Below are 23,916 nucleotides of genomic sequence, written 5' to 3' on the forward strand. Positions count from 1 at the left end.
TGACGGGAGGCGGAGAACGTGGGCCGAGCTCAGAAAACTTGTCTTCCAAGTGCAGATCATTGCCAAATTAGCAGCTGAGAGCATCAACTGGCACATCTGTGCGCCTTTGGGCTTGAGTTGAGAATGGGTTGCTTCCTCTGCAGCTCCTTCATGGTTCTCGTTTTCGTGACCTATTTTGTATCAGATTGAAAATCAAATCATTAAACGCATTAAATTATCTACTAATGTTATTGACAATGTTCTTTAATGTTTTGTGAGGTGGATTAAATTCTCACCTTCAATGCTATGCATTAAAATTAATCTTAAAGCCAGTTTAAGCCTTTAAAATGCTTAATTGTGGCTGTTCGTCCTTTACATCTATAGGCTATATGCCTGAAGAACTGAAGTCAGTACTGTGAATCAGAAGATCACAAATGTTTGAGATTTTGAGACCGTGGTCCATGTAAACACTGGAGGCGATGCTAAAAAAACTAGTTCATGGACGCCCTCTAGTGATCCAAAGGAATTATGTGCACAACAACAAAAATGTTGGGTTTTTTTTTAAAGATGTATTTACCTTTTTCGAGAGACGGTTCAGTAAAAAGCAATGTAATTTCATTATACCATAAATATATGTGGATGTGCATGTTTGGTACCAAATGGTAACACCAACATCACTGCTTTTCAGTATCCTTCATCAGTTTCTATCATACATAAACTCTCAATCTCTTCCTCTAACTGAATATTTTCTCTCTTCTAGTTGACCTTCGCCAGGGCCAAACTGCTTCTAATGTCCGATGATCAGGGGGATATTAATGATTACCGTAGCCTCTGCTTGGCTGTTGGGTGAGTCAATCTGTCTATATGGGCATTCTCAAAAATCATCTCCTAAAAAATCCTAAACTTCACCCAGGTTTTGAAGTTAAAACATCAACACAGCTCATAATCATCAGCCGTTTACGCTGTAGTCAGTGTTAGCATAACATCAGTGCCCTTTACTCTCTCACAGGACCTGAGGACAGGGCGATGGTTGACATGGGGCGAGCTCGTCACAGGGGACAGTCCTAGCTCTCAAGGCTTGGCTAATTAGTTTAGCACTGTCTGAGTGATTGGGAGGGACAGACTGTCACCTCATGCCATCTTCATAGCAGGGAGCTCCTCACATGTGGCCTTCTGCCCAACCTACAGGCCCAGGGGAGCACAATTAGAGACCGAGCTGGACAGGTTGTGGTGGCTGAGGTCAGAGGTGATTGCTACTGTATGAGGGGGAACACTATGTGTGTGAGAAAAAGAAAGATAGTCCAGTTGCTGTCCTACTTGTAAAATGGAGTACAGTACTTTTGTTTTTTTGGGGGAAATTTTGAAATTAATATTCTGATGATTGATTGTGTATTTTTATGTAAGTCCTACCCTTTAATTATTATTTTTATTTAAAATAATAATAATTATTATTATTTTAATATTAAAACATTTTAAAATAAAAAATATATATCATGCATATTATACATATTACCCTCATTTTTATTTAATTTTTTTAAATGCATGTATATTCTTTTTTTCTTTGAATTCAACTTTCTATATTATCAAGACAGCTGTATTATCTTGACATTTTTGACTGTTTAAAATCTGAATTATTTTAATTCAGAAAATTACATAGAAGAGGTGTATTCAAGTCATTGCATTAATAATGTGAATTGTTCATTAAAATGCATCATGCATTGACCGTTATGCCTAAGAGACAGATGTATGTTCAGTATACATTTACAGTATACATTTTGTCCTCATTTTATTTTTATTTTTTTTTCCCTTGAAGTCCAGAAACTGAATTTAAATTTTCCATAATTCTCATGCTATTTTCCATCTTCTCTCTGACCCGTATAATTAAACAGGTAATTTTTTATTACTTTCCTTCACTCATTTATTATTTGCTCACAGGTCCAATATAATTTTTAAGCGTCCAATCCTTCAACAGGTTTAATAAAACAGGTGCATAAAACAATCTGCGCTGGCATACAGCGCATAAACTGTTAAGATTGGACTGAAAAAATCAGGGACCATCTTAAACATAAATCTAAACTCCTGGATATGCAGAGCTGTAGGTGCTACACATGGTGTCAAACAGTCATTATTGCAGTTTAGTTTCAATGAATGCTCTTTTTGAGTTCTGAAAGTTTAAACCGTATGTTTAAATAGTGTTTATTGACTCAACTGTTTAATAGAGTTTTATGGTATTTCAAAAGATCAAGCAAAATGTATCATTATTTGTCCCCTTTAAATTGTGGGATTCATTACTCTTGTGTCCTTTTTTAATTACCTTCATATTTGACACGAGCCATGTCACAGATCCGTGTCACATGACTTACAATTGCCTTTCTGATTCTATTCGTTCCCCTCCATGATTATCTGTAGTGCAAATGTAATCGTTTCCTTTCATAAAACACTATCAGATTCCCGTTATCGATACAGTATTATGTTATTGCTATTGTTTGTGTTTGGGAAATAGAATCTATGAGCTTATTTTCAGTTGTTGCATACCAGTAATCTTAATGCCACTGATTATTGACTTGAAGCAAGACCACAAACATATCGAGGCCCTTAAGGCCGTCTGAAACTTAAGAGCACATCATTCCCTCCGATTTCCTTTGCCATATGCCTAGAAATCAACATCACTAAATCAATGATTCAAATAAGTTAGTATAATATATTTTCCATCTAAGTGGTTTTAATTGTAATATTTGTGATGGGTTTTTTTTCTCATTAGAAGAATATTGTTATATGAGATGAAGATGGTTTAGGTTTCACATACACATATATGCAGATACACAACAGAACTAGTTGTTGGCCAGGGGACTCAATCAGTTTGCAATCGATGGTTTCGATGACATGAGATGAAGGCGGCTGGAGCCATATGACAAATGTGAGCGTCTCTCATCGAGGCAGATCCGCTCAACTCTATGGTCAGATAGACGTCTCCTATACAAACCAAATACATCCTTTTCATGTCACCAGACAAAAAAAAAAAAACACGCCAATATCCTGCGCTATAGACACAGTGTCTCCTGTGCTGGATCAAAAAAAGTTTAGATGTTTGATTTAGTTACTCTTTCCCGGATTCAAACGCTTTTGTCTCTTTCTCTCATTTTCTTTCTTTCTTTCTTTTTTTCTTAAAATAATATTAAAAGAAAGACTTACTAATACTGATAATATGAAAACGGTGTGGTGTTGTTTTTATCCCTTTGTTTTCTTTTTCTTTTTAAAACTTTTTGAATTATCATTCTTCTACTGATTGATATTGAATCATAATAAGATTATGTACTGTTGGTCCATAAGTCAAAGACCATAGTGAAAATATCTGTTTGTTTGTTTTTTACTCATGTATTTATATTTAAATTTTTGGCATTAATCAATAATGCATGTAATATGCATTATTTAATTTTTTTATTATTTTTTGTTTGTTTCTGTTTCACACATTTTCAAATGTGTGTCTAAATTATGATTTAAATGTTAAATGGAAATATTTTTATTTAAAAAAAAAAAAATGTATAACAAGTAGTGTTATTTTGCCCTGTAATTTCACCCCCCCATATACTTTATACATTTTATGGGGGAAAATTAAGCTGCATTATATATATTTTTTTGTTTGTTTAAAAATCATTTTAAAAAATATTTTTGGCTAAACTGTACCTCTAATGCAGCAAAACTGCACACATCCCCTTCTCATACCAAAAATAGCTAAAAATGCAAATAACATGTTCAAATTCAGTTGTCTCCATCAGTTTGTGAAAAGTAGTTCATACTTTTTTGGATTTCATCTCAAAACCTCAGCGGTGAGCTGAAACATTTTTTATACAAGGTACAAATATAACACGTCTCAGTGTAATACGAGCATGAGCTTGAAGAGGTGGTCTGAGTTTGTCATCTGTATTAAAATGTCAAGATTAGCATCAAGTATGGCATGAAAGAGGAGCTAATGATGTAGTTTCATACTCCAGCTTCTTGATTCCTGTTTAAATGACTGGTCTTAATGTCTTCCCTGGTTCAATTGATGACAGATGGTCATGTTTTCCATCCCAGGCAGCTGAAGTCAAAGAATGCAGTGGTGCACAGGAGAGACGAGCTGCGTAGGAAGCCAATCAGATTGGATCCAGACAGTCAGAACACTCCAGAACTGCAGCAAACACGTGGAATAAAAAGAACCATGGTCGGTTGTTGCTCCAACTAATTTATGAATATGTAATTTTTCTAATTTAATGATATGTATGTAATTTAATATTTATGTATGTTTGAAATCCTAAAACATTTTATTTATTTCCTGGTTTGAAGGGATAAATCACCTAAAAATGACACTTCTGTCATCATTTACTCACCCTAGTTGTTCCAAACCTGTAAGAGTTTCTTTCTTGTGTTGAGCACAAAATATTATATATTTTGAAGAATGCTGGTAACCAATCAGTTGATGGCAGCCATTGACTTCCATATTATTTTTCACATACTATAGAAGTCAATGGCTACTGTCAACTGGTCACCAGTTGTTGGTTACCAGCATTCTTCAAAATATATAGTGTATATAGTATATAGTTAAATATAAAGTATATTGTATGTATAAAATATGGAGTCGTGTGTGCGTGCGTGCGCTCAACAGAAGAAACAAACTCTTACAGGTTTAGAACAACTGGAGGGTGAGTAAATGAAGACAAAATTTTCATTTTTGGTTGAACTGTCCCTTTAAATTAGATTGTCAATCGGGATTTTTTGACTTTTTTACCCACTGTTCATAATATTTATATATATATATATATGTGTATGTGTGTGTGTGTGTGTGTGTGTGTGTGTGTGTGTGTGTATATCTATATATGTGTATATATGAATTGGATTAGAAAAATAAACAGTTTTTATAAAGGAAGAAATATAAAATATTTATCAATAATGTGGGAAAAAAGAATATGGAAATAAATAATGCAATAATCCAAAATGCAGAATTCATTATTTTTAGGCCTCTAATCATTTAAACAAAATTGTGAAATTTTATAATTAATATAAATTCATTACAAAAAAATCAATTTTCATTATTAATCTAATCATATAATTTATAATTATTTAAATTTTATATCATTTTTATCTATATTAATTTATATTGTATATGTTTTCACTTTTCATGCACTTAAACACCTGTGGTTTCTCTAATGCAGATGTTGGAGGAAGAGGTTAGGGAACACAGAGAGGGTCATAGCAGCAGTTCCATCCCTTCAACAGGGGAAAGTGGCTACAGCGCCATCAAGCGGCAGAAGTCTAATCAAGCTCCTGCTGCAAGGTAGTTTTAACTGTTTATGCTCTGGTCAACACTGCCCTCTTCTGGAAAATTGCTGATCGCTCAAGTCTCACATGCATTAAATCCAATGCTAGATTTTAAGTCTGGAATTGAAGTCTGTTAGAGAGAGTCGTTGTAACATCAGTCATAGGTTTTTACCGGAATATGGGTATATTTAAGTATTATTAGGTATTTATTTATTAATTAGTGTTTACTGTATTTGTTAATAGTTATTGCCTTGGTTCTCACGTTCATGAAAAACCTGGAAATATAAGAGAGTATGAAAACTGATATCCAGGTCATGGTAAAGTCTGAAATTTCTTTAGGAAAGTATCTGTGTTCCTGTCCTATATGAAATATGAAAGTTCAGTTTGCCACATGGTGGCAGCACACTTCTTTTTGTTGTTATTTCATAAAGTAGGCCACCGAATGCAGGTGCTGATGAGAGCGCTGACCCTGTCTATGTTTAGACTCGTATGATATATTGGATAAAAATTTGTGCATTGTTGTGTACCTTTATTTTGGCCTCTATCACCACTGCATGCTAAACAGTGTCCATTTACGGTTTCAAAACAGACATTTGGATCACTTAGTTGCTGCTGATGCAACATCTAATTTCTGAAACTGCCAGCAATTACCCGGTTGAATACTTGGCTCAATTTTCGCAATTTGCACCTCATCTTTTCACGTTTGCTCGAAGCTGATGCCAGATTCTCTGCTGATTGTTCTTTCTCCTGCCTTACATTCTGTTGGCAGGTGGTTGAGGATTCAGAATACCATTCATGGTCAATGTGTTTCAGTGTGTTTTTGATGGATTGTAGCAGGGTTACAGACGGAGACCACAGTGAAAATCTGGGATTCATAACCTAATCTAAATTTGAAAATAATCTTAAAATAAAAATGATTTCAAAATGAAGTTTTTGAATTAGAAAAATAAAATTGTAGTTAATTAAATCAGAAATATTAAAAATAAATAAATATATTACAATAATAATTAAAATAAATATAAATTAAAATATTTAAATTTGCAGAATTAAAATAATTTTTAGCTAATCACTAATAATAATCACATCTGTGGAAAAACGTTGCCTATTATTATGCTGATCCTATAATTTCTAAAGAAAATATTTGTATTAAATAAAAAAATAAAAAGTTAGAGTTCTATTCTTTTGCCTGCATTACTAAGAAGGATGTTTTTTGTAATTAATAAAATGTTGCACTGCATTTTTAAACCTTATATTTTTTTGTTGATGATGGATTGTTCTTCCTCTACATGCCAGATCTCCAGAGCAAAGACGTCCATAAGCATCATGTACTTTTAGGTTTCTTAAGGAGAACAGAAGCAGTAGGGGGGAAATTAAATACATAACATTTCCGTGTTCTCTGGCTTACCTTTTGACTACTGGGCAGTAAATCAGGTCTTATCTGAGTCTCTGGCACGCTTCTTCTGGAGGGCTGCCCTGTTTAATTGCTCCGTAACTGGAGTTGAAAGGGGACGGGGTGGCTGAGGCTAAGGCCAACGAGGGCTTGCTGACCTCAATGCTTTCGCAGTTTGGTGACACAATTTGAGTTCTGTCCCTGCAAACCTGTGTCTGATCATTTAAGTGCATTAAATATCTTTTGGGTTTTTGTTTTGTGCAGTCTTTTTTGTTTGTCTTCCTTTGATTTTTGTTTTCTTTTGTTTTGGAGTTTTTGTTTAGTTCAGTGTTTTGTTTTGTGCTGTCCTTTTTTATTCGTTTTTTGTTTTGTTTTGCTTTTGTTTTGTTGCATGTGCTTGTTCATATAAGTGCAATAAATATCTTTTGTTTTGGGGTTTTGGTTTCGTTCTGTCCAGTTTGATTTGTTTTGCTTTGATTTTGTTTTTATGTTTTTGTTTTGTGCTGTTCTTTTTAATTCGATTTTTGTTTTGTTGTTCTGATTTGATTTGCATTGATTCTCCAAAATCTATAGAACAGGTTCTTGTTTAGACTGTTCTTCAGCTCAGTCTGTAAATCATTTTGCAGGAGTCTTGTCTGATATTACGTTGTGGTGATGTCACTGATACACAATTCACACGGTTATTTTTGGAAGTCAAGAACAAGATCTGCCTGTCTTTTTTGTGATTCTGAAATGAAAGCAGCAAAGTGTTCCACAGTTTTTTGTGGTTTCCTATAATAAAGACCTTCCTTTAGCTTGTAATGTTGCTCTGGTTCATGTATCTGCACTTATGAAGGAGATGTAAGCATAAATGTTTAATACTCAAGCACTTCAGATCTCCCTTTTAGTGTCTAAGAAATGGAGCAAGCAAAATGTAAATGTAAATTCCAACCAAACAGCATCCATTGTGTGGTCATGTACTGTACAACCAGCATAAACAGCAAATATTTAACAAATAATACCAGGATTAAAGGCTGCATTTAACGTGGAGGTGCATGTTTCTATTTTGTTTTGTGCTGTGCTTTTTTTATTAGATTTTTTGTTTTTCGTATGCTTTTTTCTTTTGTGCTATCTTTTTTTATTTGTTTTGTTCTTTTTGTTTTTGTGCTTTTGTTTGCAGATCAAATTACATTTACTGCATGGCAGGTAGAAAAAAAATTTTGTACATTAACTTTTTTTTGTACATAATACTTTTTTTTACATTACCATATTGCTGTGTATTTACATGCATGTCCAATTGAAATCTCAGCCTTTACTCTTGCCATTGATTTATTTGTACTGTTTATGCTGTTTGTTCAGTACACGAGCACAAGTTGGATGTTGTTCCGTTGAAACTTGTGTCTTACCTAAGTCAACACCAACTGAAAGAGTGGCTGAATGATTTGCGATTTCATTATGGTGTACCTCATTGTCAAACACAGTCATCGGTCTCTTTTTTCTGTTTTGGAAATGGTGCATTAAAACGCTAAAACACAAGGCCCTGGCAGAACAACACGTGCTGTTGACCCTGACAATCCCTCTGCTTTTGGAGCATTTCATGCACGAGGACTGATGCATTAAACACTAGCGTGCTTACCATTCTTTTCTTGTGAAATGTGTCTGAGAAGCTCAGTGGTGATTTTAAGACTATTTAGTATAGTCTTGGAGACATTTTAGGCTTTTCAAACTGATCTTACATTACAGTTTTGGAGCTCACGTGAAGAAACAAGGGACAGACTGTCTGGCGCTGTTTACTTGTTGAATACAAGCAAAGTCGTTTTTTCTTGACTTGAAATTGGTTGTTTTAAATGTTTTCACAGCCTTTTTGTTTTCATAGTGATTCTCATTAGCCTATACATTATACGTTTTTGTTTTGTTTTGTTTTGTTTTGATGTCAAAGTAAGTAGTTTTTTGTTGTTTTTGTCTTTTTTTGTTTGTGTGTCAAAGTATTATCTTTGTTGTTTGTTTCATTCTTTTTTGTTTTGCTTTTTATTTTATTTTATTGTTTTTGCTTGCTTTTTGATTTGTTTGGATGTCAGAGTTTTATACATTATTTTATTTGTTTTGTTTGTATGTCAAAGTATTATTTTTATTTTTGTCATTCTTTTGCTTTGTTTTTATTTTTGTTTTTCTTTATGTTTTTTTGTTCGCATGTCAGTTTTATACATTAAGATTTTATACTTTGTTTTTGTTTTGTTTGTATGTCAAAGTATTATCTTTTTGTTGTTTTGTCAATTGTCTTTTGTTTTGCTTTTTGCTTTGTTTTGTTTGGATGTCAGAGTTTTATACATTAAGGTTTTTTGTTTTGTTTTTGATTGTCTTTACTTTGACATGCAAACAAAACAAACATTACAAAGTAAAGTAAACTGTCTACATGGCAGGTGGAAAATTTGAGAAATTATATTTCTTTTTTTCTTTTTTTTCATGTCTATGGGATGGTTTATGTAAAAGTGCACAGTTTACCCCTCTCCCCTACATTGTTTGTACTGGAGAAAACAAAAGCAGGACCTACCGTCTCTTCTATGTGATAACTCAACCCTTGTCTCCCCTTTTGTTTCTTTTCACCAAACAATAACTCCTCAAACCAGATGTGTGATATTATTCCCTCTGGATTTTTTCAACACTATCATACGATAAATCTTGTTTGTTATGTAATCCACTTGGACGGGCCACTTCCTCACCCACCACTGGCTTCTCGTTTAACCTTATTTATTCATGTCAAATGAACATTTTGTTTCTGTCACAATTCCTCTCTATTAATAACCCAGTCCTAAACAAGGCGCACCACTCAGATCAGATCAACATCTGCAGCCAATAGCAACGCCATTTGTCTTAGTCTCAATCTGAAACCCTCTGGTCCTTTTTGTAAATGCAATATTGTAGTTATAAAACCAAAACTGCTCATTTGTTGCTATGGCAGCAGCAAAATGAATTGATATTATGGATACTCACGTCAAGTAATTTCGGGTGTGACCCAAGTACCCCTTTGGTCCGATGTTATTGCATGCATGACACTGCATAAATTACATGCATCTGCCTGTAAACAAGAGCATGCTCTATGCATTTAAATTAATAGCACTGAAAACAGAAATGAATTATTTTGATTATAAAATAATATTTAGTACGATACAGAATGCTTGATTCTAATCAGGAAATTCAGTGGTCAAATGCAACTGGCGCAACTTGCATCCTAATTATCGATTGTATTGAAAATTAAATCAGACATAAGTATTAATATTACTGTAATGTTGGTGCATTGCTCATCAACCAATTGATTTGTACATCATGATTTTTTTTCTTAGTCGAAGCTTTAAGTTAATATGCAGGTAAGATTGTAAAATAATTTAATATTTACAAACAATTCATAAAATAATTCCAATCAATATTTATTTTCTGTGTATTTATTAATTTGACTGTACATAAATGATCAAACTTATGTAACCATCCAGAACTAGCAATTTTCTTCAGAATGTCAAAATCTAGTTCAATTTCTTTCTTTATTGAATTCACATTGAATGTTTTTGCTGTATTTGATAATTTTATACGTATTTTTCCATTCATGCAAACACTTGCATATAAGCACATTCACTGTTTGTTTGTAGTCATGTCTAAATATTGAGGTCATGGTAACAGCTTGAATGCAGTGTCTAGCCGTCCAGCGGTTGACCTTTCCAGCAGGTCTGTGATGATGTGTACCAGTACTGCATGAACTCTGTGATACAGATTTCCCACAATGCATCGCTGGAGCATCAAAGAGTCAAAAGGTAGGTCAAGAGTAGCTTTTAGATCATAGCAAGTGTGAGTATATTAAGGTCACGTCTTCAAAGTTATATTCAAAGATTTAAGGATTTATTATGTTTATTTGTTCACCCAACAACTATACTTAAAATATAATGCTATATACTTCGATTGTAGTATTCAGCCCTGGCCTATTCATAATTACAACACTCAGTTGCATAATTTTGGTGTTAGACTTCAAACTAGTGATTCATGACTGTTGGAAAGACTTCATATGATAGTTTAAACATGACCAGTGACTTAGTACTGTATATGTAGGCCTTGACCCATTTGATAAGGTAATCTAACATTTTCTTCTGTAATAGTAACATTTACATTTACAAGACTCTGTAGTTTAATATGGCCCACATTTTTACAGAAACGTTTTACTTTTGCTCTGAATGACACTGTTCCTATTTGTGCATAGTTACGCAATAATCAGTGTAAAACTAAAAATAGTAATTATAAAGCAATTGTTTTAATTGATTGTTTATTTATTTATATATTTACTTTCTGTTTGTTTATGTTAATTCTGCACTACCTGACGTCAAATCAAATTTAACTACAATAGGTGTAAAAATATGTTACTGTATAAAACTATGTAGATTAAATGGTTAAAGATCAGCCTTGAGTTAATAAATGAAGCATTTTTCCCAAAGCTGTAGGTTCAGCATGGCAATTTATTATTATTATTTTCATTTAATTTAATTTTAGTTTAATGTATTTATTTAATATTGGCAGAAAGCACAAAGAAGAAAAAATTTAGTCATTGCATTATATCAAGAGGACTTTTTGTCATTTCAATGCTCTTCGAAGGGACAACGTGCAGTGAAACTTTAAAAAGATACTTTCCAAACTATCTTCTTCCCTTTTAAAATGGACACTGCCTTCATACAATATGCCACATATCATCTGGGAGACGGGAGGAATGTTCTCAGTTGTAGTCTGTAGGGAGTTCTGTTTAGAGACAGGTTTGATGAATAGCACTCAAAAATAGGTTATGATGGCAAAATGCCCTGCCTTTGTGAATGATCTTGTGATATTGCAGATAAGCACAGTTTTTATATATCAGACTCTCCATGGTCATATTTGGGCTACTGCATTGCTACTGCTGCTTTAGGCGAATCATATCAATTGAAGCCAGTAAGAAGCAACCCTGGTCTGGCCATGAAAGCCCATCCAAATATTGCAAGACCTGTCTCTCCCATGTTTTCTTGAGTAGTCGGTGTCTAAAAAACATCAGATGAGTCATATGTGGTTTGTGAAGCTGGTTATGTCGCAGCGCATGTTACGCCTCTGTATTTTTGTCTTCAGTGTGGTAATTTTGTAATGACAGTCTAGTGCTTTGCATTATAACTGTGAAGTTTTTTTTACAAAGTATGTTTTGAAATCATGGTATTTTTTATCGTAATTTCTGTGCAACCAAATGGCTGTGTTATTGGACTCTAAACAAAATTGAATCTCCTAACTATATAGCTTATTGATAGCTTAATTATGTGGTATTATGAATTATTAGGAAGCTATAACCCACTATTCAGTCTGCTCATCTTCATAAATTGAGTTTCCTTTATCGTCACTTCCAAGCATTTTTTGACATTCTGTGTAAGAACGGTTATATAATGTTGAAATCATTGAGCATAAACAGACATCTCACTTTCCAATCCTAACCCCTCGTGCTATTTTTACTAATGTTTGTAATGGCGTACAACCTGTTTTTCTCAAGATTATGTGAGCAAGATTAACATCCACATTTGTTTGTGTAGGCCGGCTGGGTGTATTGTATGAGTTGGTTTTTGTGGCTTCTGTTCAAATACAGGCTTCATTGAGTGATTTTGCAACCGTGGTTCGAGTTGTTATTTGGGTGTAACAGAAAGTGAAAAAAAAAAAGTAAAATAAAAATAGCCTTTTTTTGTTTAGAAAATTACAGTTAAAATTTTATAAAATGACAAAATATTGTCTATTGTGTCCATAAGATTTAATGTAACATTTTCTGTTTTCTATTTGCCAGTAACCTTTTTGATTCCCCATGCCGAGATGGAAAATATAGAGCCGTGACATTTGGACCAAATGGATTTTTGAGTATTACACTGGGGCTCTGTATGAAAAGCAGGTGCACATGAGCGTCATCGTGGATTGATCTTTGAATTCAATCTCACAGGTCATTGTGTGCTTGCCTCTGTTAACACATTGGCTATGGAATTTCTATCCACCTCATAAAATTGCTTTCGTTTACAATGTTGAAAGAAGAAACCGTTAAAGTGGGCAAAACGGGTACAATGTGTTGTATCTTTCTTTAAATGTATTTTAAATAAGTGTCTTTAATTGATTCAGCCAATTAATAGTAGTTGAAGTCACATTTTAAGTTAGTATCCATATATTAACTATTAAATAATAATTATTATATGTAGGCCTGCTTCTTTTATAATTGTCAAATCATGCAGCCTGTTTAGGAGCAATATATAATTTCCAACTATTAGACAAAAAAATTTAAAAAAACTAGTTGCATTGAAGCAACATCTAGGCTCTTTAAACTAGGACCAGTAAGCAGCAAGCATTTTGCTTTTAAAAATAATAATAATAATGCCTACTTTATTAATATTTTGAATGAGATTTTGGCATTTAAAAAAAATTAAATACTATTATTTTTTATTTTAGTTTTAGTAATGTTAGTACTTCAGTGTAAGCCTATATTATTTCAGCTTTATTTCAAAGAATAACTTCATTTTTAATCGTTTTAGTTAACAACAACACTAAAAGAATCACCCATAATTTATTTAGAACGTAAAAATGACTAGTACAGTTACTAGTACAGTTATAGTAATACTGTATGTAAGCCTAATATACATAGCTTTGTAATATATTCTGTCACAATTCAAGTTTGCATCTATTATTAATCCTATATTGCAGATTTTTTAGAAAATTTTGAGCATTATATCAGTTTTTCACTTGTCTGACCCTGCAAGATAAAGCATCGCAATAAATATTTTTTTCTTTTTTATTCTGAAGTGTGTATAGATGTCATTGGAAACTGATAAATGTTTAGAGCTGACTTTCTTTAGAAAATCTCTATTCACAATTGTAAAATACATAAATAAGGAACATCAGCTGAGCATAAATATTTATCTCCTTGACACGAGCCAACCTAGATATGAAATTGGCTTGTCAGGGCTGGAAAATGTTACAGATATTGCTTCTCTTTTGGCGAAAGTGATTCCATTTATGGCATATTAGCCTGTTGCTATGAGAGACACACAGCCTTTGAGAATTCAGCATGTGACAGAAAGCCTGTTTTAAAAATGTTGCCTAAATATAAACGGCCTTCTGTCTTCCCGCTTAACTCAGGCTGAGTATTTGTCTTTCATTTCTAGTGGTGAATTACTTTTTAATTTCCTCGTATCATGTTCTTTGCTGATTGGCGTCAGTTTGGCCTTGTACGTTTTGACATTTTTAGATCACTCTCGCTCCCTCGCAGATCATTTTTGCTTGTTTTGAATAGTCTGTGATAGCAACCCGTCCCTTCCTGATCGAATCTGATCCCTGTAGATCCAGAGGAAATGCAAAGGATATACTCAGTCGAACTCTACACATATTAATTCCCCTCAGTGAAGGAATCACTCTGTTCCCTATAAGACACATTGGAAAGCAAAATCTTGGAAATGTAATAGAGAAATATTGATTTTTGGGGGGAAGAGTAATTCCAGCTCCCGGCTAGATGAAAATGAAATCATATATCAGTCAAAGGGTTTCTCTCAAGTGCAATGAGACTGATCAAAAGCCAATGAAGAATACAGAAAGTGTTCAATTCCTCATCCTCCCTCTCCTTCACTTTCATGCTGTATTTTTGGCCTCCTGAGCTTCACTGTCTATTTGGATTAGTTTGAAAAATATCCGCAGAGCTGAAATGCCTCTGCTACTATGAATTGTCATTTTTCCTCACAGATATTTTTAATTTAGAGACGTGCTTTCAAGTTCTGGCCAAACCAAACGAAAGCCTCGGACATTCTCTGAGAGCTTCCTCACCTAGAAGTATACTGCAGCTATTCTTCTCAAATTTGGATTTGCATGTTTTGTACATTAACCTTAATTTCCTTTTCTTTTTTTATCCTTTGATTCTGTTTGTTTAGCATTTATAAAACAAAACATTGCTGATGTGATGCATTAAGTTAATTCAGAGGTCTCCGTCGATTCAAGCAATGATCTGCAATGATATTGCTAGCTGAGTCTAACTAAAAGCAGGCTTTGTTGGGAATAGCATGCTGCAGTTTGTATATTTGTGCAGTATGCTAATTTTTTGTATGCATACAGTACCCGGATAACTACATTTTCCAAACTGGAAGCAGCAACTTAACCTTTTATTTCCAGTGTGACAAATGAACCAGAAGTAATAAAAGTTGTTCAGATTAATTTATTCAAATATTTATACTGTATATAGTATTTATTTTTTAATAGTTAATCTGTAAGCTTCCTTATATTCAAGATGAATTTATTATATATATTAATAAACAATAAAAAATATATAAGTTTCAAAGTTTATACAATAATTACATATTCAGTTATGTATCTTTTATATATTTTATTATTTTATTTCATTATTTTATTTGGGGGGCGGGGGGTGGAATGTCTTATTTCTGTTTTTAATATCAATTATAAAACTATATTTAGAAAATATTATATTTTTCTGTGCAGACTTTGGAGATGATCATAACATCATGTTTATTTTGCAATTTCGGAAAGTGGTTGGCTAGCATTTCATACTGAATATAACCAGAATGTACAAACTAATCCTGTACATTAGTGCCTGTCAAAATAATATGTTTTTCTGGTTAAGCCATGTGTTGCAACACCAAAGTAGCCAATGATATTTCATAGCTCAGTCGTGACAAGAGCTCTAAGATGTTCTGTTCAAATAGCAAACAAAGCATTATAAATCACAAACAGATCCCTATTTTGCCTATTTTATGTCCTGTATGTGCATTCTTGAAGATAAACAGCACAACTTTGCTTTGAGAGGTTTCCAGGTCTTAAGGTCCAAGGCCTTAAGTCATTTTCACATATTTCGATCTGAGAAGAATTAAGTGTATCAGATACAGGTATAATCCACTTTGAATAATGCTCCACGGAAAGAACATGGGAAACTCTGGCAATCAAAGCCCTACACCCAATTTTTTATATTTAGAACAAAAGATTGCTTTAAAAAGTGATAGTTCATAGAACAGGAAAACAATGTAATAGCATCCATCCATTCCTATAATAATCACTGACCTTGCCCAATTTTGTTAACATTTATTTATTTCAGGTTTAAGCAACGTCTTTGTAATTTGTTTCAACGCCACAATCTTAATTACTCAAAGTATTATTTTTTTTCTGTTTTATCTCTGAAAGGGCACCTATTATGCCCCTTTTTATAAGATGTAATATAAAGATATTGCATGTTTCTATTAGACCTGTGTATTAAGTGACAGAAGTGTAATATACAGTACCTACTGCTGTCTACGCTGTTAATATGACCCAGACAATAAAATAACAGCAGAAAATCATTCACCTCTCTTGAATGAATCATTTCTGTAGCTCTACTAAAACCTGGAATACACTACGCGATTTTTGCCCCGATTTTACAGTCTGAACAAGTTGACCCTATAGTTGAGGAAAGCAGAGCCAGTCTGCAGATTACAGCAGACAGATTCCACAGAAAATGTGTATGATGCCCAGTTTTCCTTTGTCACCATTTACAAAGTCGGTAAGTGTATGATGACTAATTTTTAAAAATCTGTTCATATGTCGTGTCACATTTAACGGATTCTGCAAATGGCTTGTTCTGTGACACTGCTTATGATTTATGGAGTTTAAAAAAAGGAGCGGGTGGATTTTTATCATTATAGGGTGGTTGTGTACACACACTGCCAACACAAATTTATGTCCAAACAACATGTAAAAGTAAAGTTTGCATAACAGATGATCTTTAATAATGAAGGATCTTTTTTAAGAACGATGTTTTACAGGTGCATACGGCCATATGTAGTCAACATCTCATTTCCTCCTATATCATAGATAAACACAAGGAGCATTTCTGAGTGCGCTTTGCTCCAATCATGAATCTGTTGATACAAACAGCCTGTTATCACATCCAGGCTCTGCTATCACTGATTATGTTGCTGGTGTAATAGCTCTTGATAAGTGATCCACTTGGCCTTGCAGATCCGCTCGTTCAGACATACAACAAACAGCAGCTGCGCCAACACTGGAACTCAGATGCAATTAATATGCATTTGTTTCTCGACCCATCAAATTGACTTGTTGATGAGCAAACTTCTGTATGAGATAATGTGGCAGATATGCTTTAAACCACATTCGGCTGCTAAATGTTGTTTATAATGTGTGAGTCATTATGTGGGGGACCATCTTATGTAACAGATCCACATATACACTCAATCAGTGAAGGTCCAAACAACACCCACCTACTGCACAGACCTCACAATTAGTGAAGCTGTTTGCTTCAGCCAAAGCTAGTTTGACATTGTATCTTAGATGTAACTATTCTTGTATTCACACTTAATGGCTTCCCCGGGCGCCGCACCAATGGCTGGCCACTGCTCCGGGTGTATGTTCACTACTGTGTGTAAACTTGGATGGGTTAAATGCAGAGCACAAATTCAGAGTATGGGTCACCACACTTGGCCACACACCACTTCCCTTTCCCTTATTGTGCATGACCATATTTTAGAGCCCTTAATTCAACCCCATACCAAAACGTAACAACTTCCTGACTAACTATTGCATCAAATTAGGAGTCAAATTAGGAGAATTGAGGGGAAAGTTGTAGTTAATAGTCAGTTGTGGTTTCCAAACTAAAGTGTGACCTTTTTTGTTTTATTAAATCCATTATTCGAAATGTATAAAACCCTTATTATTTGATATATATATATATATATATATATATATATATATATATATATATATATATATACTATAGGCTATATTTACTATAATATCAAGGATTCATTTGACTCATAAGGCCTCATCTTTTGAATTTAAATATTTATTTTAATATATCCATTATTCAGAATATATATAAACCCTTAGTGTTTGATATATATATATATATATATATATATCAATTATTCATCTGACTCATAAATAAGGCGACATCTTTTGAATTTAAATATTTATTTTATTAAATCCATTATTCTAAATGTACATATTGTTTACTATATACACTGGTGACCAAAATTATTAGAACACTAGTATTTTCACCAGCTAAAAGTCAGTTATTTCTGTCCTTTGCAGTAGTGTGTCAGTAGGAAATATCAGTTTACATTTCCAAACATTCATTTTGTAATTCATTTTAATAATCCAGTGAGATGCAGTGAGTCTGACAACAGCCAGTGCTGTGTATTTGTGTGTGTGTGTGTGTGTGTGTGTGTGTGTGTGTCTATTAATGCTGTCAAACGATATATTGCGATTAATCGCATCCAAAATAAGTTTTTGTTTACATAATACTGTGTGTGTACTGTGTATATGTATATATAAATACAAACACATGCATGTATATATTTAAGAAAAATATGTAATGTTTATTTATTATATATATCCTATGTATAATAACAAATATAACAATATAAATATATAAATTGTAAATAAGCATGTAAATATTTTCAACATATATACAGTAGGCTATGTGTATTTATATACACAATAAATAAACACAGTGCACATTAATAATTTGACAGCATATATATATGACAGATATACACGAAAATTAAAAATTTGCCGCCTTTGCAGTCAAATACCAAAAACTATTATGATTTTATAAAACTCTTATTGTTTCTTGAGTGTGCATTCATTATTATTTAAAAGTGATTGTTGTTGTTGTTGTATAGGCTATAGCTTTTTTATGTTTATAGAGTGTTTTTTCATAACAGTATCGCATAATGGATGTCGCATATTTCAGACAAGAACAAAATGTTGGTGAGTAGCTACAACCGTGAATGAAATGGTACAGCAAATTGTCAAAAAAAAAAAAAAAAAACATGGCAACAGAGCGCAGCCTCTTTCAGCCGTCCACATCCACTCAGATCCTGCGATGTTTTGGCTCCAGCTGCAGCTTGCGTCACCGCGACGTCAGAATCCTCTGAATGCTCGAGCTGAGAGCAGAGAGTCTGTCTGACACACACCTGATCAACACGGCTCTGAACGACCAGAGGATGCAGCAGTCCATTCTTGCTTTCAGTCTCCACTGTTTTTAAAAGCGTCCCGCACAGTGACTGAAATGTGGAGCGTGCGTTAAACACAGTCGACGCGTTTGAGTTTCATTCCTTCGCGAACTTGAAATCATTCCTTCGCGTTTCTGCAAATCATAATGAATGACATAAAAGTTTCCGTTCTGGGATCCGAGGGTGTCGGCAAATCAGGTATTTTTATACATTAGGCCTGTATCTAAATATATGTATTTTTAACGCATAGAAAATACTTTCTATGCGTTAAATTTATGCGCGCTCTCTCTCTCTCTCTCTCTCTATATATATATATATATATATGTATCTTATGCAGTGCAAATTACAAAAAGAATATGCTTCATATTTTGTTTTGTTCTCTACGTTTACAGCACTTATTGTTCGATTTCTAACCAGGCGATTTATTGGAGAATATGCATCATCATCAGGTATTTGTGATATTGTTTTTCTCATTGCTGCATTTTTACTATTGTTGTTCAGAGAGGTCTATTTATAGGGTTGGAGAAGTGTGCAGGACTGATGAGGTATATGGTGGGTAACCAAATGTTTGCAAAATCAGTCACTGAAAAGTTCAATAATCTGCTTTTGTGTAATTTTGGCAGCCTGTTTTTATATCTGGAGGTCTGTGAGACCACCCAGCAATGCTCTACAAGGGCAATGGCACTAATGGGTGCAGTGCCAAGTAGGCTACACACAGAGTACCAGTGAATCACAGCAGTTTACTGTATGTGCAGGAATCTTTTGTATCTGATGTGAACTGTTCTTGTCTTTACAGAGTGCATCTACAGAAAGCGCATGTCTATTGATGGAAGACAGCTTAATCTCGAACTGTATGACCCGTGTTCTCAGGTATGTGGATAATATGCAACTGTAATTTTACTACTGTAGTAGTAATCAAGGCAGTGCCTACATAAAGCATCATATGGTTTAGTGGGCTAAAGTGAGCATGACTAACTGTGCATATTCCAGTGATCTTTCTTTAAGATTACTTAACCTTTGCCTGTTGATACATGTAGACTGAATTTCATAGCTTGTGTGTGTTGTATATGTATATGGATTTTACTGTAAGCAGCCCATTTCATAGACTTGCCTGGTTTAGGCATTTTCCAGAGACCTTGGCATCATCAAAAGCAAAAAGGGTTAACCTACTAGCTATTAGTGTGTATCCAGAAGAAAGCCGTATCGTCTGTTATACTGGCGTTAATGAGTATTGCAGAATTGTGGGTCTCGCTGCCTTATATAATCTTTCCGCAAGCTCCAGACACAGCTAGCAGTATATAATGCACCAGTCAGCCCTGCTCAGGACTGTAAGGCTATATTAGCCCTGAACACTTATATTATTGTTTGGAAATAACCCTTATATAACCACACAAGAGTGCAGTAATATGAGATGAAGTGTGTATTTTAAAATACTTTTTTTTTCCTTCCTGAGCCTAATATATATATTATTAATGTGGTTACAATGAGGTAAATACAGTCTAGGAGGATGAGTGTGTTTTCGTCTTGGATAAAATCCAATTATTTTATCAATCTGTTGCCCATTATGTGATTGGATACCATCTGTGCCTCTTGGGGGTCCAGTTGATTAGCCTGATTTTCCTCACAATCCCATTTAATCAAATTGCTGGTTTAATATAAGCTAAGCTTAATCGACAGTATTTGTGGCATAGATGTAGATTACTAGGAAAAACTTCGCCCAAAATTGAACATTTGCTGAAAATGTACCCACCTTGCCATCCAAGATGTAGATGAGTTTGTTTCTTTATTGGAACAGACTTGGAGGAATTTAGCATTACATCACTTGCTCACCAATGGATTTAGTGCAGTGAATGGGTGCCGTCAAAATGAGAGTCCAAACTGCTGATAAAAACACTGCAATAATACACAATACCACCCCAGTCCATCAATTAATGTCTCGTGAAATGAAAAGCTGCATGTTTGTAGGAAACCAATCCATCATTAAGAATCTTTTTAACATCAAACCATTACCTTCTATCAATAACATTGCAATCTCCTGTGAAAAAGTTGTCTTTTCTGAACCAGGTGATAAATATGCACTGATCAAGCACCGTTTAAAAGCAAAAACATCCCATTTTTAAAGAAATGATGTGAGAGGACAACAGGGGATAGACTTTTTATTGGAGGAAGCATTAATATAGATTATGGGCAATATTTGTTTTGTAAAATATATTTGAATGTGTGATTTCTTTGTGCAGCCATGCGAGGGGAAGTCCACACTCAATGAGCAGATCCACTGGGCCGATGGCTTTGTGGTCGTTTATGACATCAGCGATCGTTCCTCCTTCCTCACGGCCAAAGCCATAGTGCACCTGATCCGAGAGCTTCACCTGGGAGGATCTAAAAGGTAGGGGCCACTCTGAGTACATGCTGTTCACAACAACACCCTCCAGAATATGTGTCTATTTCTGTCCATATATGAGTGTTGCTCTTATGTGGGTGTCCATAATTCACCAGCTTCGGTTCACATTGAGGTGGATTGTTGAATTGAGTATGTGGGCAGTGTTGATGGGTGGATGAGCTGGTGACTCACAATGAAAAGCATCTATTTTTAGTTTAGCCTTGGCTGTTGAGAAATTTTCAGTGATTAAGTAGATGCATTTGAGGTAAAATCACTTTATAGCAGAAATAAGCAGAATATGGAATGGCCATCTGTTTTTATTCTATTCACATTGACATTTATTTGTTTATTCATCATTTATATCCTTTCAGGCTTTTATTTCTGCTCCTTTACTTTGGTTATAGTAAATTAAGCATCGCCAGACTAATGCATAAAGGAACATCAGTCACTCAAATTAAGCTTATCTTAAAAAATTGCATTCAGAGGAATTTAGATATCTGATAAAGCTATACTTTAGCAAGTAGCAAATAGTGAAACATCTTCAGTGATGTTTTTACCCTTGTGACAGCAGGGACACAGACTCCGTGATATTCCTGGTGGGCAATAAGCAAGACTTGTGCCACATGCGGGAAGTGGACAGGGAAGAAGGCCAGAAGTTGGCGTCCGAGGGCCGCTGTCAGTTTTACGAGTTGTCTGCTGCGGAGCACTACCAGGAGGTGGTGCTCATGTTCTCTAAGATCGTGCGCAATGCCAGTCTGGGAGGCAAGGCAAAGGAGCGCCGCCGTCGTCCTAGCGGTTCGAAATCCATGGCCAAACTCATCAATAACGTCTTCGGAAAACGACGGAAATCTGTTTAAAATGAACTTGGACAATTGCTACAGGACTCGAGCTTGAGATGCGTCAAATTTGTTTATAAACTGTAGTTAGTTCACAGTCATTACTGTGAACATGGACATTTTTCACCCTAAAGTCAAAAGAAAACAAAAACTTTCTTGGCTTCACGAAAATGAAGCCTGTTTTAGAACCATTTTGCATTGCCACTATATTTTCATGACATTTACCTCATAATTTCTCATTACCGTAATGAGAATGACATTGTATTGTGGCAATGAAATAATGTGTCAATTGTCAACATTTAATGTCATGGTGGAAAACATTTAAAATAGGTTTAATTTTATTAATGCAAAATACAATATCCTAATCTGTGTATAGCTGCACATCTCTGTTTTTTTTTGCCTTAAATGTTTCTTTAATCACTTCTTAGGATGTTTAATGTCAGATTTAAGAAAACACTAAGGTGATATTTCAGATTGAGGACTTGCAAAACTGCCAAGTCAAAGTCAACCCTGAGGTTGTGAAATATAGGTTAGCTTGCTATGTACACAGATCAAATGTTTCTTTTGTTTCACTTCAAATTTGTTTGTGCAGTATAAGAAACTCTCTGTTTGATGTAATTTAATCATGACACATATGGGTTTTGAAATATCTTCAAATTCCTGTAAAACAAAAACATCTGTCCATTAAAATGTGACCATTTTGACCAAGCATCTTTTCAGTTTTGTAGAAATGGACTTCTAAAGGTATTTGTTTAGTCCAAATTGGGAAACAACTGGCCTGACCAGAAAATAAGTGATATGTATGCAGTATTGAATAGTTTTTCTGCAATGTTCACCAGAATGGCATTATCTTTAATGTTACGCAACAGAATGGCTTCAGGTAGCAAGTGAAGAGATAATGATGAACAGACTGAGGTTTTGGAAAGCACCAATAAAATGTACGATGAGTAATTTAGCTGGTTCTACTTTGTTCTACAAATTATCAGGTGCTTACTGAAATTACTTTTTTAATGGAATGCTTGCACACTACTATTTACGTTTAATATTAAAACTATAAAAAGGTAGTAAATTGATGGTGTAAAATCAGTTGATGTTGCTTCTGGTGCATTCCTCACACTGGCAACGGAAGGTCAAAACCTATTGTTTTTGGCAACAATACAACCCTTACGAAAATTAACCATGGTTTTACTACAAATTAAACCAAAAACACCATGGTTACTATAGTTAAACCATGGTAACCACAAATTAACCATGGTTTTGCTACACTACCCATAGTTTTACCATGGTATTTGTAGTAAAACTGTGGTTATACAAATGGTAATCAATACGCCAAAAAACATGGTTACTACACTTTTACCACAATAAAACTGTAGTTAATAAGCTATTCATGTCTTTTGTTGAACCTTTGGACGTCTGGTCAACATCCAGCATGACGGTTTCCAACAACAGCAAGTTATGCTGAGTAATATTTGTGATCCGGACTGTGGATTGGGTCTCTCTGGTTCTCATACCTGCAGAAGCTAAAACGAGAAATCCCTTTATCAACATAGGGGAGAGGAACAGATGGCTGTTTGTACAGCATTGATTCAAAGGGAGATATGAGATTGATTGCTATTGATTGATTCCTGGATAAACACTCTTGAACAGCTAAACATGCTGGGAATTTTACTTTTAGCTCATGTTTTGCATACTCCCTCTTCTTTTGGGGAGATGAACCATGGTTCTTTCTTCCTATTAATATCTAAACATGTTTTTCAACTTATCGTTATTTTCTTCAAGTCGGACAGCTTTGTTGGGCCTGTCAACCAATCAGAATTTAGTGTGACAGTTTGCGTTAAACTTGTAGTATTCATCTGTTGTACGTTTCAAAATCCTTACTTTTGAAGGGCCCTTTCAATTGGCCAGTTTTGAGCACTTTGGTTTGAAAATATGGCAAACATAATTGTTCTCACTCCGAAGTGGCCTTCAGAGGCAAATCTATCCTGTTTGGAAAACAACAGATGGAAGCCATTTTAGCGCCCCTAGTGACAC

General features: G+C 34.4%; 2 protein-coding genes across 4 annotated transcripts in view; both read left to right on the forward strand.

Annotated features, from left to right (window-relative positions):
* Window positions 1-5,294, forward strand: part of LOC306861216 (rho guanine nucleotide exchange factor 39-like) — a gene marked incomplete at both ends in the record, with an annotated part of 40,825 nt that extends 35,531 nt beyond the window's left edge. The window contains 3 exons of the mRNA XM_079403363.1: window positions 740-825; window positions 4,054-4,180; window positions 5,169-5,294. Of these exons, the coding sequence (XP_079259489.1) occupies window positions 740-825; window positions 4,054-4,180; window positions 5,169-5,294 (339 nt within the window). The remainder of the gene's footprint in view (window positions 1-739; window positions 826-4,053; window positions 4,181-5,168) is intronic.
* A 4,990-nt stretch (window positions 5,295-10,284) lies between these two features.
* Window positions 10,285-22,839, forward strand: LOC306861130 (ras-related and estrogen-regulated growth inhibitor-like protein). 3 transcript variants are annotated; one of them, XM_079403224.1, is made up of 5 exons: window positions 10,285-10,446; window positions 19,062-19,118; window positions 19,466-19,539; window positions 20,907-21,055; window positions 21,618-22,839. In XM_079403224.1, exons 1-5 carry the CDS (start codon window positions 10,416-10,418, stop codon window positions 21,904-21,906), a joined length of 600 nt encoding a protein of 199 aa, XP_079259350.1. In that variant the 5' UTR covers window positions 10,285-10,415; the 3' UTR covers window positions 21,907-22,839. The 3 variants fall into 3 exon arrangements, with proteins under 3 accessions (XP_079259350.1, XP_079259348.1, XP_079259349.1); XM_079403222.1 differs by lacking the exon at window positions 10,285-10,446 and adding an exon at window positions 18,618-18,867; XM_079403223.1 differs by lacking the exon at window positions 10,285-10,446 and adding an exon at window positions 18,625-18,867 and having other exon boundaries at window positions 21,621-22,832.
* Window positions 22,840-23,916: the final 1,077 nt, after the last annotated feature.

This window comes from Barbus barbus (assembly GCF_936440315.1).
Source record: "Barbus barbus genome assembly, chromosome: 42".
Taxonomy (NCBI): domain Eukaryota; kingdom Metazoa; phylum Chordata; class Actinopteri; order Cypriniformes; family Cyprinidae; genus Barbus; species Barbus barbus.